At 39.1% G+C, this 13,063-nt stretch overlaps 1 protein-coding gene across 4 annotated transcripts in view; it reads right to left on the reverse strand.

Moving 5' to 3' along the window:
* The window catches only part of RUNX1T1 (RUNX1 partner transcriptional co-repressor 1), a 144,490-nt gene that overhangs the window by 36,241 nt on the left and 95,186 nt on the right, over positions 1-13,063 (reverse strand). For all 4 annotated transcript variants that reach the window (XM_055349722.2, XM_019032604.4, XM_004047274.5 and 1 more), the window contains one exon: positions 10,390-10,571. In XM_055349722.2, coding sequence (XP_055205697.1) covers positions 10,390-10,571 — 182 coding nt within the window. The remainder of the gene's footprint in view (positions 1-10,389; positions 10,572-13,063) is intronic.

Here is a 13,063-nt window from a genome sequence, read left to right on the forward strand (position 1 = left end):
TCTAAGGCAACCACCTTAGCCAAGTTCTCCATTCCTTGGTTTGAACAATTTATTATTTACACCTTATTTTTTGTGCAAAAATTAGAAAATATCCTCTTATCTTAGGGCAGCTCCTGCAGAATTTCTAAATAATGAAACATCTTTGACTGATTTGGGTCAAACCACCCCAACTTACTAGTTTTCTCTCTCTTTGATCAATGAAGGCAAAAACAACATTGGAGTAATTTTTATAATTTTTAAATGGTTAGATACACAAGTTATCTTGATCCTTAGATAAACCCTTTGTTCAGTGCTATTACTTCAATGACCCAATTAAATGGGAGGTAAAAAGCATTTTTTTTTTTTCTAAAGCAAGGGCAGTAATGTCCTAAAAGGCAGGCTAGGGCCTGAGTCTGTTCTCTCACTTCAATCAGGTCTTACTGTCCTATCCTGGGGCCCATCACCCTGCTAGCTACTGAAATAATAAAAGCTCATCACCTCATAAGGATAGTTTACATTCTAACAGTTGTGAAACATTAACACTTGCAGGGGTGTAGTGACTAATACCTGTAGTCCTGGCACTTTGGAAGGCTCAGGAGGAAGGACTGTTTGAGCCCAGGAGTTTAAGACCAGCCTGGGCAACACAGTGAGACCCTGTCTCTACAAAAATCAAAAAGTTGGCTGGACATGGTGACATACACCCGTAGTTCTAGCTACTCTGGAAGCTGGGGCAGGAGGATCACTTGAGCCCAAGAGATTGAGGCTGCAGTGAGCCATGATCACACCACTGCACTCCAGCCTGAGCAATAGAGTGAGACCCTGTCTCAAAAAAAAAGGGGAAAAAAAGAAAACACAAAAACTTTCACTGTCCACAAAAATAAAGCTATGAAGGATCTCTCTGGTGCTTCCTCAAATTACTAATGTCTACTTACAAGGCCAGTTCTATTCAAAGCATGTATGTTCAGAAGGGTAACTCAAACAATTAATTGCCATTTGTCTGTCTGCTTCTTAGAAATGCCTACAACTACCTATATCTCATTTGCTCGGTTGAACTCCATATTTGCATTCTTCATTGCCCTTTTCAGTGTATCAGGCAAAATTAGCAAAGACTTTTCATTGTCCCATACCAGTATACCCATGAAATAACTCAAATTCTAGTAGAAATCTGAAGTGAGAGGTAACTGCATTATGTCTTAAGGATTTCTGAAAGTTTTATTTTATTTTTTTTTATTTTTTTTATTTTTATTTTTACTTTTTTTGAGACAGAGTCTCGCTCTGTCGCCCAGCCTGGAGTGCAGTGGTGCAATCTTGGCTCACTGCAAGCTCCACCTCCTGGGTTCACACCATTCTCCTGCCTCAGCCTCCTAAGTAGCTGGGACTACAGGCGCCCGCCACCACGCCCGGCTAATTTTTTGTATTTTTAGTAGAGACGGGGTTTCACCCTGTTAGCCAGGGTGGTCTCGATATCCTGACCTCGCGATCCGCCCGCCTCGGCCTCCCAAAGTGCTGGGATTACAGGCGTGAGCCACAGCGCCCGGCTTATTTGTTTTTTAAGTCTACCTGAGGATGTTGTATCTCCTTACCAGGAGACATTTTCCTCAACACAATCTAACCACTTCAACATTTAGATCCCAATCACTTCTCTCTCGAGGTTTAATGTTCTGAGCTCAGGGGATCCTTAGGACTCAGCCGTATGATCTCCAGTTACTTAACTTTCTGGCTTCAGTATTCTGCTCAGTGAAATGGGACTAACAAATTAAGAGACAACCTAATTTATACTTTACCCTATCTCAGGCTCTTTTTTTTTTTTCCAGCTCCTCAATAACAGAAACTGTAAACTATTAGGAAAAGAAAATAAATGTCCTTTAAAAACTACATGAGGCTGGGCGCAGTGGCTCATGCCTGTAATCTCAGCACTTTGGGAGGGTGAGGTAGGTGGATCACTTGAGGTCAGGAGCTTGAGACCAGCCTGGCCGACATGGTGAAACCCCATCTCTACTAAGAAAAAAAAAAAAATTAGCCAGGCGTGGTGGAGCATGCCTGTAGTCCCAGCTACTCTGGAGGCTGAAGCAGAAGAATCACTTGAACCTGAGGCACAGAGGTTGCAACGAACCAAGATCGCGCCACTGCACTCCAGCCTAGGTGACAGAGCGAGACTCCATCTCAAGGAAAAAATAAAAATAAATAAAAACAAAAACTCTACATGAAATATTTTTAAGATGATGATTAGCTAGCGTGTGCTGGTAATCCCTTAGTAACATTTATATAAAACAGTGTATAACATTCAAGGAAACGGGGAAGTATGAAAAAAATCCATCATAAAATCATGACATAAGTAGAACAAGAGGACAAATCTACATGGCAGAAGCCGGTGTAAGTTTTTTTCTCTACATTAACATTTTTTTTAATGTGAGGAACTACCACTATAAATATTGTTTTAGGGGAAGGCAAATTGGTAGAGCACAATAAACCTAAGAAAGAAGAAACTTAATTTCTAATATTCATCCTGTCATTTATTTATTTAAATAAATTATGTGCCTTACACACTCACTTATCTGAGTTTCGACAGACATTTCACAAGTCCAAACTGGCCTCATTTCTCTTTTGCTTTCTGTACCATCTTCTACCCAGTCACCCGAGTAGAAACTTGAAGTCACTCTACAACTTTCTTTTCCAAATCCAAGTCCTGTTGCTGATCTCAAGCATCTCTATACGGGTCCCTCCTTCTTGTCCCAGGATACCTTTATCTTGGCCCTTGCCACACCATGGTCCCACTTTGCCAGTATTCCCCAGAGCCACAGCCCCCCAGATTTGTTTGCTGTTTGTCTCCACAGCCCAGCCAAGTCCCATCCCTAGACTGTAGCTCCTTGAAAAATGAGTAGGAGTGAGACACTGGGTCTAAAATTCTTTTAAGACCAGGCATTGAAGACTTACTTTATTTTATTCTTATATTTTAGAAGTCTGTATCTAAATCTTAGGAAGGTAGTTCTATTAAACGCAGACCAAAGACATTAATAACATCAAACACATCTTCCTTTCCTTTTCTAACACGTGCAGTTTGTTAAGATTGCCATAGAATGACTAGACATTGAATCAAGGGGGGGGAAATCACTCTCATCATCATTATTTTTAAAACATAACTCAGCAAAAGGTCTCTTCAGGAACTGTTAGGAAAGAGGTGACTTTAGATATGAATTTCACATAACACACTTTTATTGGTACTGAATAAGGTATTGAAACAAAATACACTACAAATTCCCCAGCGTCCTTAAAAAGAAAAACCTAATTCTTCATGACAACCTGCAGTGGTTTCTCTGTTTTGCTATCACTCTAGAGGGAGGGGGACATTTAGATGATGAAGAACAGACAGCTGAATGCCACAGGACCATCATTATTGGGCCAGGTGGAGAGAAGCACCTTTAATCTCTCCATTGCTAAACAACCACCTGGGAGTGAGAACTTTCTGAGCAGTGTGCTAATACCTTTAGAAGTAAATAAGAGGCAGGTGGATACTTGCCACTCCAGACACACAAACGTGATGCCCAGACCTTCAAGGATTGCAATATGCAGGTTGGGGGAGCCATCTGAGCCTTCCCTTCAGCAGCGAGAAGGTGGAATGCTTCCGTCACGTGTCTGAAGCTGACCATCTGCTCAACAGTTAGGCTGTTACTGGCTGTTTCCCTTGCCTTTTCTAATCTCTGCCACTGCTGAAGCATTCAATTTTTGCTGCTCCTGCTGTTTGGAACTCTGCTTTCTTATTCGAATCTGTCACCTGTATGTTTCTATTGGAGCCCTCCAGTTTTTTCTGGTCAGTGAACCAATCACAGCATTTGGTTCCTGGGCTGTCTGTGGCTGTTTTTATTGTATTTCAGAGATGCATTTTTTAACTAAACAAAAAAATAAAGATGCCTGGAAGAGAGACCATTTAATACACTACTAAAAATGACTGCATTAAGTTTAATTTGAATTATTTGTTCAATAGTGGTTTTTGTTCTGTTTGTAGTGTTTTGTTTTAGGTCCCCAGTATGTGTAATGCACTATCCTGCACTTCAATGGCAGTACAAAGATGAGAGAAACATGGTCCCTCAACCTTCCATAAGATTATTATTTAGGGCAGACTTTAAATCTTTACCATTAAAATGATTTAATTGGAGCTACAAGACTTCTATACTTTCATACAGGACATGTATACAGAAGGTACCATTAAAAACAGAACAAATGTGGTATGTGAGAGCAGAATGAGAGATTACTCCAGAATGTGTACTCATAAGGACAGAGGTTTTGGAGTCACATAGAGATGGCTTCAAATTGTGGCTCTGCTATTTGCTGGCCATATAAACTCAAGAGGCTTAATCCTCTAAGAGCCTCAGTGTTTCTGCCTGCAAAATGGGAAATGATTATCTCAAAGCTATGGAGAGAACTATAGGAAAGAATCTAAGAAAAGAACCTAACATGAATTTGGCATTCAATAAGTTAATCAAAGCATTTTGTTTTCAAGCAGGGGCATTCAGAGGCTGATGATACAGAATCACGGCTATGAGAGCATGGGCATTTGAGTCTGAGAACCCAGGGTTAGAATCCCATTAGGGCTTCTGACTAGCCATGTGACTTCACACACATTATTTGGCCTTCTTGAATCTATGTCATAGGACTGTGAGGAAAGAAGTGCTATATGTTAGTCTGTCAATTACCTAGCACAGGGCCCAGCATATCTGAAGTGTTCAGTAAATAGTAACCATTATTATATTATTTATAATTGGGAAGCTTTCATTCAAATAGTAGATACTGAGTTAGGCCATGAGGTATTAATAGAATTATGGCATATAAGAACTAGGAAAGGCCGGGCGCGGTGGCTCACGCCTGTAATCCCAGCACTTTGGGAGGCCGAGACGGGTGGATCACAAGGTCAGGAGATCGAGACCATCCTGGCTAACACGGTGAAACCCCGTCTCTACTAAAAATACAAAAATTAGCCGGGCATGGTGGCGCGCGCCTGTAGTCCCAGCAACGCGGGAGGCTGAGGCAGGAGAATGGCGTGAACCCGGGAGGCGGAGCTTGCAGTGAGTCGAGATCGCACCACTGCACTCCAGCCTGGGCGACAGAGCAAAACTCCGTCTCAAAAAAAAAAAAAAAAAAAGAACTAGGAAAGACAGCAGAAACCATCAGCTGGAATAGAGACTAAGGCGTGAGGAGTATGCAGTAAAGTTAGACCCTAACAAAGCAGCAAGAAATCAGGCTAACAAGTTAAAGTTGAAGCTGGAATGTGGAGAGAACAAAATGCCCCGTACAACTGTGTTATCTTTAACATATAAATGTAATTTTGTGGCTGGGCACAGTGGCTCATGCCTGTAATCCCAGCACTTTGGGAGGCCGAGATGGGTGGATCACCTGAGGTCAGGAGTTTGAGACCAGCCTGGCCAACATGGTGAAACCCCGTCTCTAATAAAAATACAAAAAATTCGCTGGGCGTGGTGGCAGGCATCTGATACCTCTCTACTTGGGAGGCTGCGACAGGAGAATCGCTTGAACCCAGGAGGTGGAGGTTGCAGTGAGCCCAGATCACTCACTCCAGCCTGGGCAACAAGGGCGAAACTTCATCTCAAAAAAAATAAATAAATAAAAATAAATAAATGTAATTTTGTGCTATTTCACTGAAAGGCCTCCCAATTGATGTGATTAATATTTTTAAAAATCACTCCTTGCAACTGTGGAATACATAATAGATGCAACACAAACTAGAATAAATAAATGTGACATAAAATCCCTACATTTTTTTCATAGAAAACCGAACGCAGGTTATACAAATTTAATTCTTATTTGCACAACTGACCCTACAATTCCTTGTAAAGTGTATCTATTTTTTCTTTTAGAAAGATAAAAATAGAGAAATCTCCTTCATTTTACAGAAACAAAAAAATGGACCTATTCAGTTTAGTTGGTGTGTTCTGTCATAACAAATCTCACAAATACAACCAACATGATTTCAAAATCATTGCCTTTGATCCTCCAACCTTCAGCATTTTCTAACTGACTCATTAAGCCAGGAACACAGGCTAGCTGTGGCTCTTCTGTCGTTAAAAATATATATAAAACCTCAGAATGTTATACTATGGCATCTACCCACTTGAGCAACTATAGAAAATAAATGAGGGAAAGTAAGGTGAAAAAAGAGAAGCTTAAGTCTTAGTTGAGTTTCCTTATTTAAATTCTGCACATTAAAACATATTTTATGCAACTGGAAGATTTCAAGTATGCAAATATGCTTGTTTCTCCACTAAGAAGCTTTGCAACATTAGGCAAGTTCTTTGGGCCTTAGTTTGTGCAAGAATAAAGAGATGGGGCCAGCTGGGTATGGTGGTGCATACCTGTAGTCCTAGCTACTCAGGAGCCTGAGGCAGCAGGTTCACATGGGCCCAGGAGTTTAAGACCAGCCTGGGCAACATAGCGAGACACTGTCTTAAAAAAAAAAAAAAACAGATAACATCCCATGAGCAAATCCATAACTTTAAAATATGTGTGATTTTTTTGTTTTGGTATGAAATGTAAAAAGGCAGGGTGTGGTGGCTCATGCCTATAATCCCAACACTTTGGGAGGCCAAGGTGGGAGGATCACATGAGCCCAGGAGTTTGAGACCAGCTTGGGCAACATTGCAGACCATGCCTAAGGAAAAAAAACATAAAAAGAATGGGGCCTGGTGTATCTATAAGATCCCTCCCAGCTGACAAATTACATAACTCTAAAGTTCAACCAATTATTTTTAGAGAATAATGTTTAATTCTTGGGGGAGGAGGAAATACATATTAATCCAACTACATGGCCTTTGTATTGAAAGTTTAGAAGCATTAAACTGAGAGTAATGTAAAGCATAATTACATTAAAATAATGGCATATAAGAAGGTGATTAATACTTAACATCCATCATTTGAGATAGTAGGGGGAATAAAATGGGAAACAAAACAACCATGTTACCCACACAAAAGCAAAGATTATTTGGTTTGATTTCTTAAGCAAGAAAAATCCTAAATCAGAAAAGTAGCATAACAGGTGAGAACACAATACTGAAGGCAAATTAGATCGAAAAGCTGTGATATCAAAGCTCTGAGAAAAGAAAGACAGCAATGATAATCGTCCTAACACAATTATTTTCTTTAAATCTTAATAATTTTAATCCATTCTGCAGTCTCAAAGAAAGAAAGCATTATCTAACAGTTCTTTTCCCTCCTCCTACACAAAAGTGCTTGTGTCTTTACGAGTCACCACTGTAAGCAGTTTTAAAGAGGGCTCTTAGTTTCTACTCTCTATCTGTAAGAGTGTTCATTTCGTTTACATGGCTCCAAAACAAACGATCACGTTCCTTTCTTCAGCATCTCCCACCACAGAATGGTAAAAGAATAAATGTTTACTATAAATGACATTTACATATTAACAAAGAATAGAAATCAGAATTTTCTACTTACTTTCCCTAATATTTTAGGAAAGAACATAATTTTATAATAAAAATTGTCTTTTTCTACTTTGGGTTCTACAATATTCTCTCACAGACCTACAAAATCAGTAACACTTGTTCAGAGACACTCCCCAGAGCTACATTTAAAAGAAAGTAGAAAACATTTCACTGTTCCATACAGGAACAAAAAAAAAAAAAAAAAAAAACAATTTCATAGACTTCCCTAGAGTACTCATTTCTCTGTAAATAACAATAATGTTTAAAGAAAAAAAACATAACCAGTGACAATCATATTTAAGGACAAGAAGAAAGTTAAATTTGCCAAAACCCATCCCTGAAACACATGATGACTGTTTAGTACATTAACTCAGCAATCGTCACAGAATTTAAGCTCCCAAAGTTGTAAACAAAATATAGAGCGCTCTTTTGTTCATGACATGTCATGAACAAATTACCAAAATGTGTTTTCTCCTCAGGTGTCAGTTTTTCCCTCTTTTAGTGACTGATGGCTCCCAGTGTTATTACAGAAACAGATTGATCTTTTTAATGAGCCAGTTTAATAGACTCCAAAATCTCACCGTGGCTGCTCATCCATGTCAGACCATATGCACCAACAAAACATTCAGTAAAACAAAAAAAGCTCTGCTGTCAGACAGCTCCATACTCTATAAAATTTCATATAGTAGATCTGGATATACAGATAAATAACCAGAGAAGAGGAAAATGCATATGCAAACAAGATGCAGAAAATATATGCAAAAAGAAAAAATACTGTAGAGGCCCATATTTTCTTGGCTCTGATCAAATTCCCACAAGATACAAATGTATTTACACAACATATTCTCATTACCCTTCCTCCTAACTCTAAGGAAACCCACTTGCCATCTTTGAGATATAATGTATATTTCAGTGCCCCATTTGATAAAGAATGTTCCATCCAAAGATAAACCATGTGAACTCTGACTCTGGCAACCATCCATGAAAAACCAAAGGGAAAATCAGACCAAAGACTCTTTTTAGGAGAGTTCTACCTGACTGAATGCATACACTGATGCATGCACAGTGACGGAGCATCAAAACAAGAATGCTGAGCCTCTGTGGAATTTAAGATGAAGTTTTCATATCAGTGTTAACATACTGCCCAGCACTTACCTTAAGACTGTGCAAGGATAGTCAAAAGTCACAATACATTCAAATATAAAATACTGGGAAAGAGCTGGTGGGAAAATAGCTGGAAATACAGAGAAATGAATGAAACAGATTTTCATATTCCCTGTTATGGTTATTTAGCAGTTCAGAATGCCAGAGTAAATTGTGTCCATTTTCAATTTTGCCTGCAGGATCATCTCTACGTTTATCTTAGCTATCTAAATCTTTCCCTGTTACACTCTCCTCCACCCCAACAACCCTAAATAAATTTCCTTCTTCCAATTTTCCATCGAGTCTCTCCTTCATTCTTTTATCATGGAGCTAAAATATCTCAGTATCTGTATGTCATACTCATTTTCTGCAGGGTAAATCGGTTCAGGTCAAACAGGAATGCACATGTAAATCATCTATCGTTGAGCCACCTCTTGGTTTTCAGCATCATGTGGACATGTCACTCAGGCATCAGGATTAAGCAGTTCCCTTTAAAAGCTAAAGCACTAAGTGCTCTATTTTACTCTTAAATGTGACCAACAAAATATGATTTGCAAGAATAAGAAAGTAGCTCTGTTTGTAGGTCATATATGAAGGTAGGCCTACAATATGTCAAAAGGGGACTAATATTTAACTGTTTGCTTTAGGAATTTTAAACTATTAAGAGGTTCTATGTCAAGAGGAACAAAATTACAGAGATTGTAGCATAAAAACTGCTTAACAGAGGATTATGTAATAACAGTATGTAAACTGGCTGGCTTTTAAATAACATTCTGATTTGCAAAGCAGCTAATACATTTAAGGATAGCTAAGTCAGTCACAAATAGATGTCTCTGAGCAGCTCCAAAGATCTTAAGCTCCTATGAATGTGGAACATAACTGTGTCAGGGTGTTAACCTCTCAAAGGCTGTTATACCCATGCCTGATGAAATGCAGCAAAAGAGAACAGATAAGCAGAGAAAGAAAGCAAAGTATATGCTAAATAAGTTTTTGAATATAGTTTCATTGTAAAATTCTCCATATTTCAAAAATACTATGCAAAATGATGCTAATAAGACTTTACATTCCTATATCAGAAGATAATTATAGATGAAGATGAGGTATTCATAAAAATTATTTTACTACGGTAAATGGGAAATTTCATGTGTATGCTTTATTCAACAATTACTCTGTAGGGTTTAATGGAGAAGTGGTTTTATTTTACATTTCTTAGAATTCTCAGTTATGAGAGCACAGTATCTGATAGAACAGTATCTAACAAGTAAAATTTTCAGCAAAAATACCATCTATTGTCTCTATTGTATAACTCTTATCTTCACTCAGTTCATCTAGTGTCCCAGAAGTTTTCTCTTAGTTCATATACAAACCAAAACAAATAACTACTGTACTGTGTTAAGAAATACATACAGACAAGCTTCCAAACCATCACATTTTAAGGAAACTAGGAACAGCCAATTTCAGAATATTGAAGTAAAATATGTGGTTGGGTTAAATTACATAATGAATGAGAATTTTCATATTGATGTGCATCTAAGAGCCATCAGTGGTACTTGGCAAATCAGAAAAATCATTCGTCTTCACCATTTAGCTTTAATACTACAAGCAGAAAAGATTAACCTACACAAAAGCCAAACTGTCCCAGGCCAGAGATTCAAAACTCTGTAAAATCCCAGGCCAGAGCCAGATTCTCAAGATGGCCACAATGGCTTATTGCTATTGTGCAAGAATGACATAGGCCGGCGGTTTGTGACATGAAATGTTTCCTCATGCCACAGGTATGGGAAAAAGGTCATGGTTCATCCAGGCTCCTCCTCCCTCTCACCTGTCTGGAGTTCGCCTCTTCCCGTTTTCGTTCACATCGAGAAGCAGCTCTGAGGAGTCAACAGGTGAGGTGGTGCTGGCATCCAGAAGCAGCTGTTCATGCTGAGCGAGGTACTGGGCAGGGTTCTGTTTGGCCAGTCTTGCGCAGTGGAGGAGCTCACGCTGCAGCAGGGGCAAGTTGGCCTGCAAGGGAACGACAGGAATGAGAGGATGGACTGAAAGTTTTCTTCTGTCCTGTTGACTTACTCTGCTTTTCGAACACTGGAGAAGAGTATGCAATGCAGCTACATCAAAGGTCAAATGCATGCCATGGGCTGGAACCACAGGCACAATTCTCAGCACTGGGCTACCACGTGCGCAGATTGCCCTAAGTGTGAGGTGACTGACCCTTGTACATCACTTTACCTCTCTTTTATTTCTTCACTGATAACATTGCAAGTGGCACATTATTTTCAGGGTCCCTTTATACTTGAATGTATGTTCTACGGTATGTGAGAACCTAGCTCCAATCATAAGAACTTTCGTTCTCCACAGGGAAGATAGAGGGTATACAAAATATATACACAGTCCAATTAATTTCAGAATAGTTTCCCTGACACACTCAATTTTGTATCTGGTGACTCACAAAGCTCAAGCAGGCTAATCCCAGAAAATATCTTTTGTCAAGTACTAACTTAATGAAAATACACTTAAAAATATAGACATGAACATAGAGATTATTTTCCATAGTCATCAAGTTCAGACAATAGTTAAGTAATGGCCTGGGTATAGTCACATATCCCAGATGGAATTAATGCATAAAGCAGTATATTCTAGTAGTCTACAAAAGTAAACTGCCTTCTTTGTATCAGTCTTATTCTAAGGAATGAATACACACACACACACACACACACACACACACACACATATTTCTTCTAATGTTAGAAGAAACCCTGTATACTGGTCACTCTTCCTCCTCAGCTAGGTCAGCACTTTGAATAAAGAACGGGCTGGTTGATAGGCTGATCAGTAATTCTGGCAATTTCAAATGTAATAAGAGAGAAGGAGGCAATTTCACACATAGTAAAGGCATTAAAATGAAAACCTAAGAAGGCATTTTACTCTGAACTTACTTTGACATTATAAATCCAGATTGTCATTGCCTTCTCTTTCTCTTATTTTTATTATTGTTTGGGGAGGGGCAGTAAGGGAGAGGAAAGGAGAAGATACTGGGAAGAGTGAACAGTACTCATCCCCAATCACACTTAATTCCAGGAAAGATCAATCACACGAATCTCTTTGCAACTTGAAGATTTCATTTGTAGGAACCAGGTGCCATGTACACCGATCAACCCATCAGGTAGAAAAGCATTTCTGAATACAGGAGAGGTCCCAGCTGCCTCAATTTTTGGGCCCAACAGCCTTACAAAATAGCCTTCTAGAGAATCGTGGACAGGAACTACGGCTGGCTACTTGTACCTCAAATTCATTTTTTTTTCCTTCAGTGCTCTTTATTTCTTTATGTAGAGCCAAGTTTCTGGCCTATATCATTTTCCTTTACTCTGAAGAATTCCTTTTAACTTTTTTTTTTTTTTTTTTTGAGTTCCAGGATACAGGTGCAGAGTGTGGAGGTTTGTTACATAAGTAGATGTGTGCCATGGTCGTTTGTTGCACCTATCAACCCATTATCTAGGTTTTAAGCCCCATATATGTTAGCTATTTGTTCTAATGCTTTCTCTCCCCTCACCCACCAACCGCCCTCAAGTCAGTTTTCTAAGAGTATTAATCAAGAAACCATCTCATAATCACACCAAAGCATATTTCTACACAAGATATAAAATACTAGGATATTTGCTAAAGATAAATGCATGCCATACACTGTAACAATGGAAATGACTTCCTACAGGATAACAATGCTAAAATTAAACTCTTTGTAATTAGTAAAGATGAACATGTGGGTAATATATTGTATATATTTTTTAAACTATTTTTTGTCCTCAGTAAAAAGAGAGCTTACATACCTTGTGTCATAAAATAATAAAGCAAAAATAACATTTCTATGGGAACATTTTTAAAGTTTTTAAAATTCATCCTGGGCTGGGTGTAGTGGCTTGCTCATGCCTGTAATCCCAGCACTTCCAGAGGCTGAGGTGGGTGTATCACTTGAGGTCAGGAGTTCAAGACCAGCCTGGCCAACATGGTGAAACCCCATCCCTACTAAAAATACAAAAAATGAGCTGGGTGTGGTGGCACGCACCTGTAATCCCAGCTACGTGGGAGTCTGAGGCAAGAGAATAGCTTGAAACCAGGAGATGGAGGTTGCAGTGAGCTGAGATTATACCACCACACTTGCCTGGGCAACAGAGCGAGACTCAGTCTAATTAAAAAAAAAAAAAAATCATTCTGAAGTACAGTTATGCACTGATTAACAATGGGGATGCATTCTGAGAGATGCATTGTTACATGATTTCGTCACGCAAACATCAAAAGCGGGTACTTAAACCTAGTACTACACACCTAGAATATATGGTATAGTCTACGGCTCCTAGGCTATAAACATGTACAGCATGTACTGTACTGAATACTGTAGGCAACTATAGCACAATGACAAGTATTTACATATCCGACCATAGAAAAACACTTCAGGAGGTCAAGGCAGGCAGGTCACTTGAGCCCAGGAGTTTGAGACCAGCCTG

This window comes from Gorilla gorilla, chromosome 7 (assembly GCF_029281585.2).
Source record: "Gorilla gorilla gorilla isolate KB3781 chromosome 7, NHGRI_mGorGor1-v2.1_pri, whole genome shotgun sequence".
In the NCBI taxonomy this organism is placed as follows: Eukaryota; Metazoa; Chordata; class Mammalia; order Primates; family Hominidae; genus Gorilla; species Gorilla gorilla.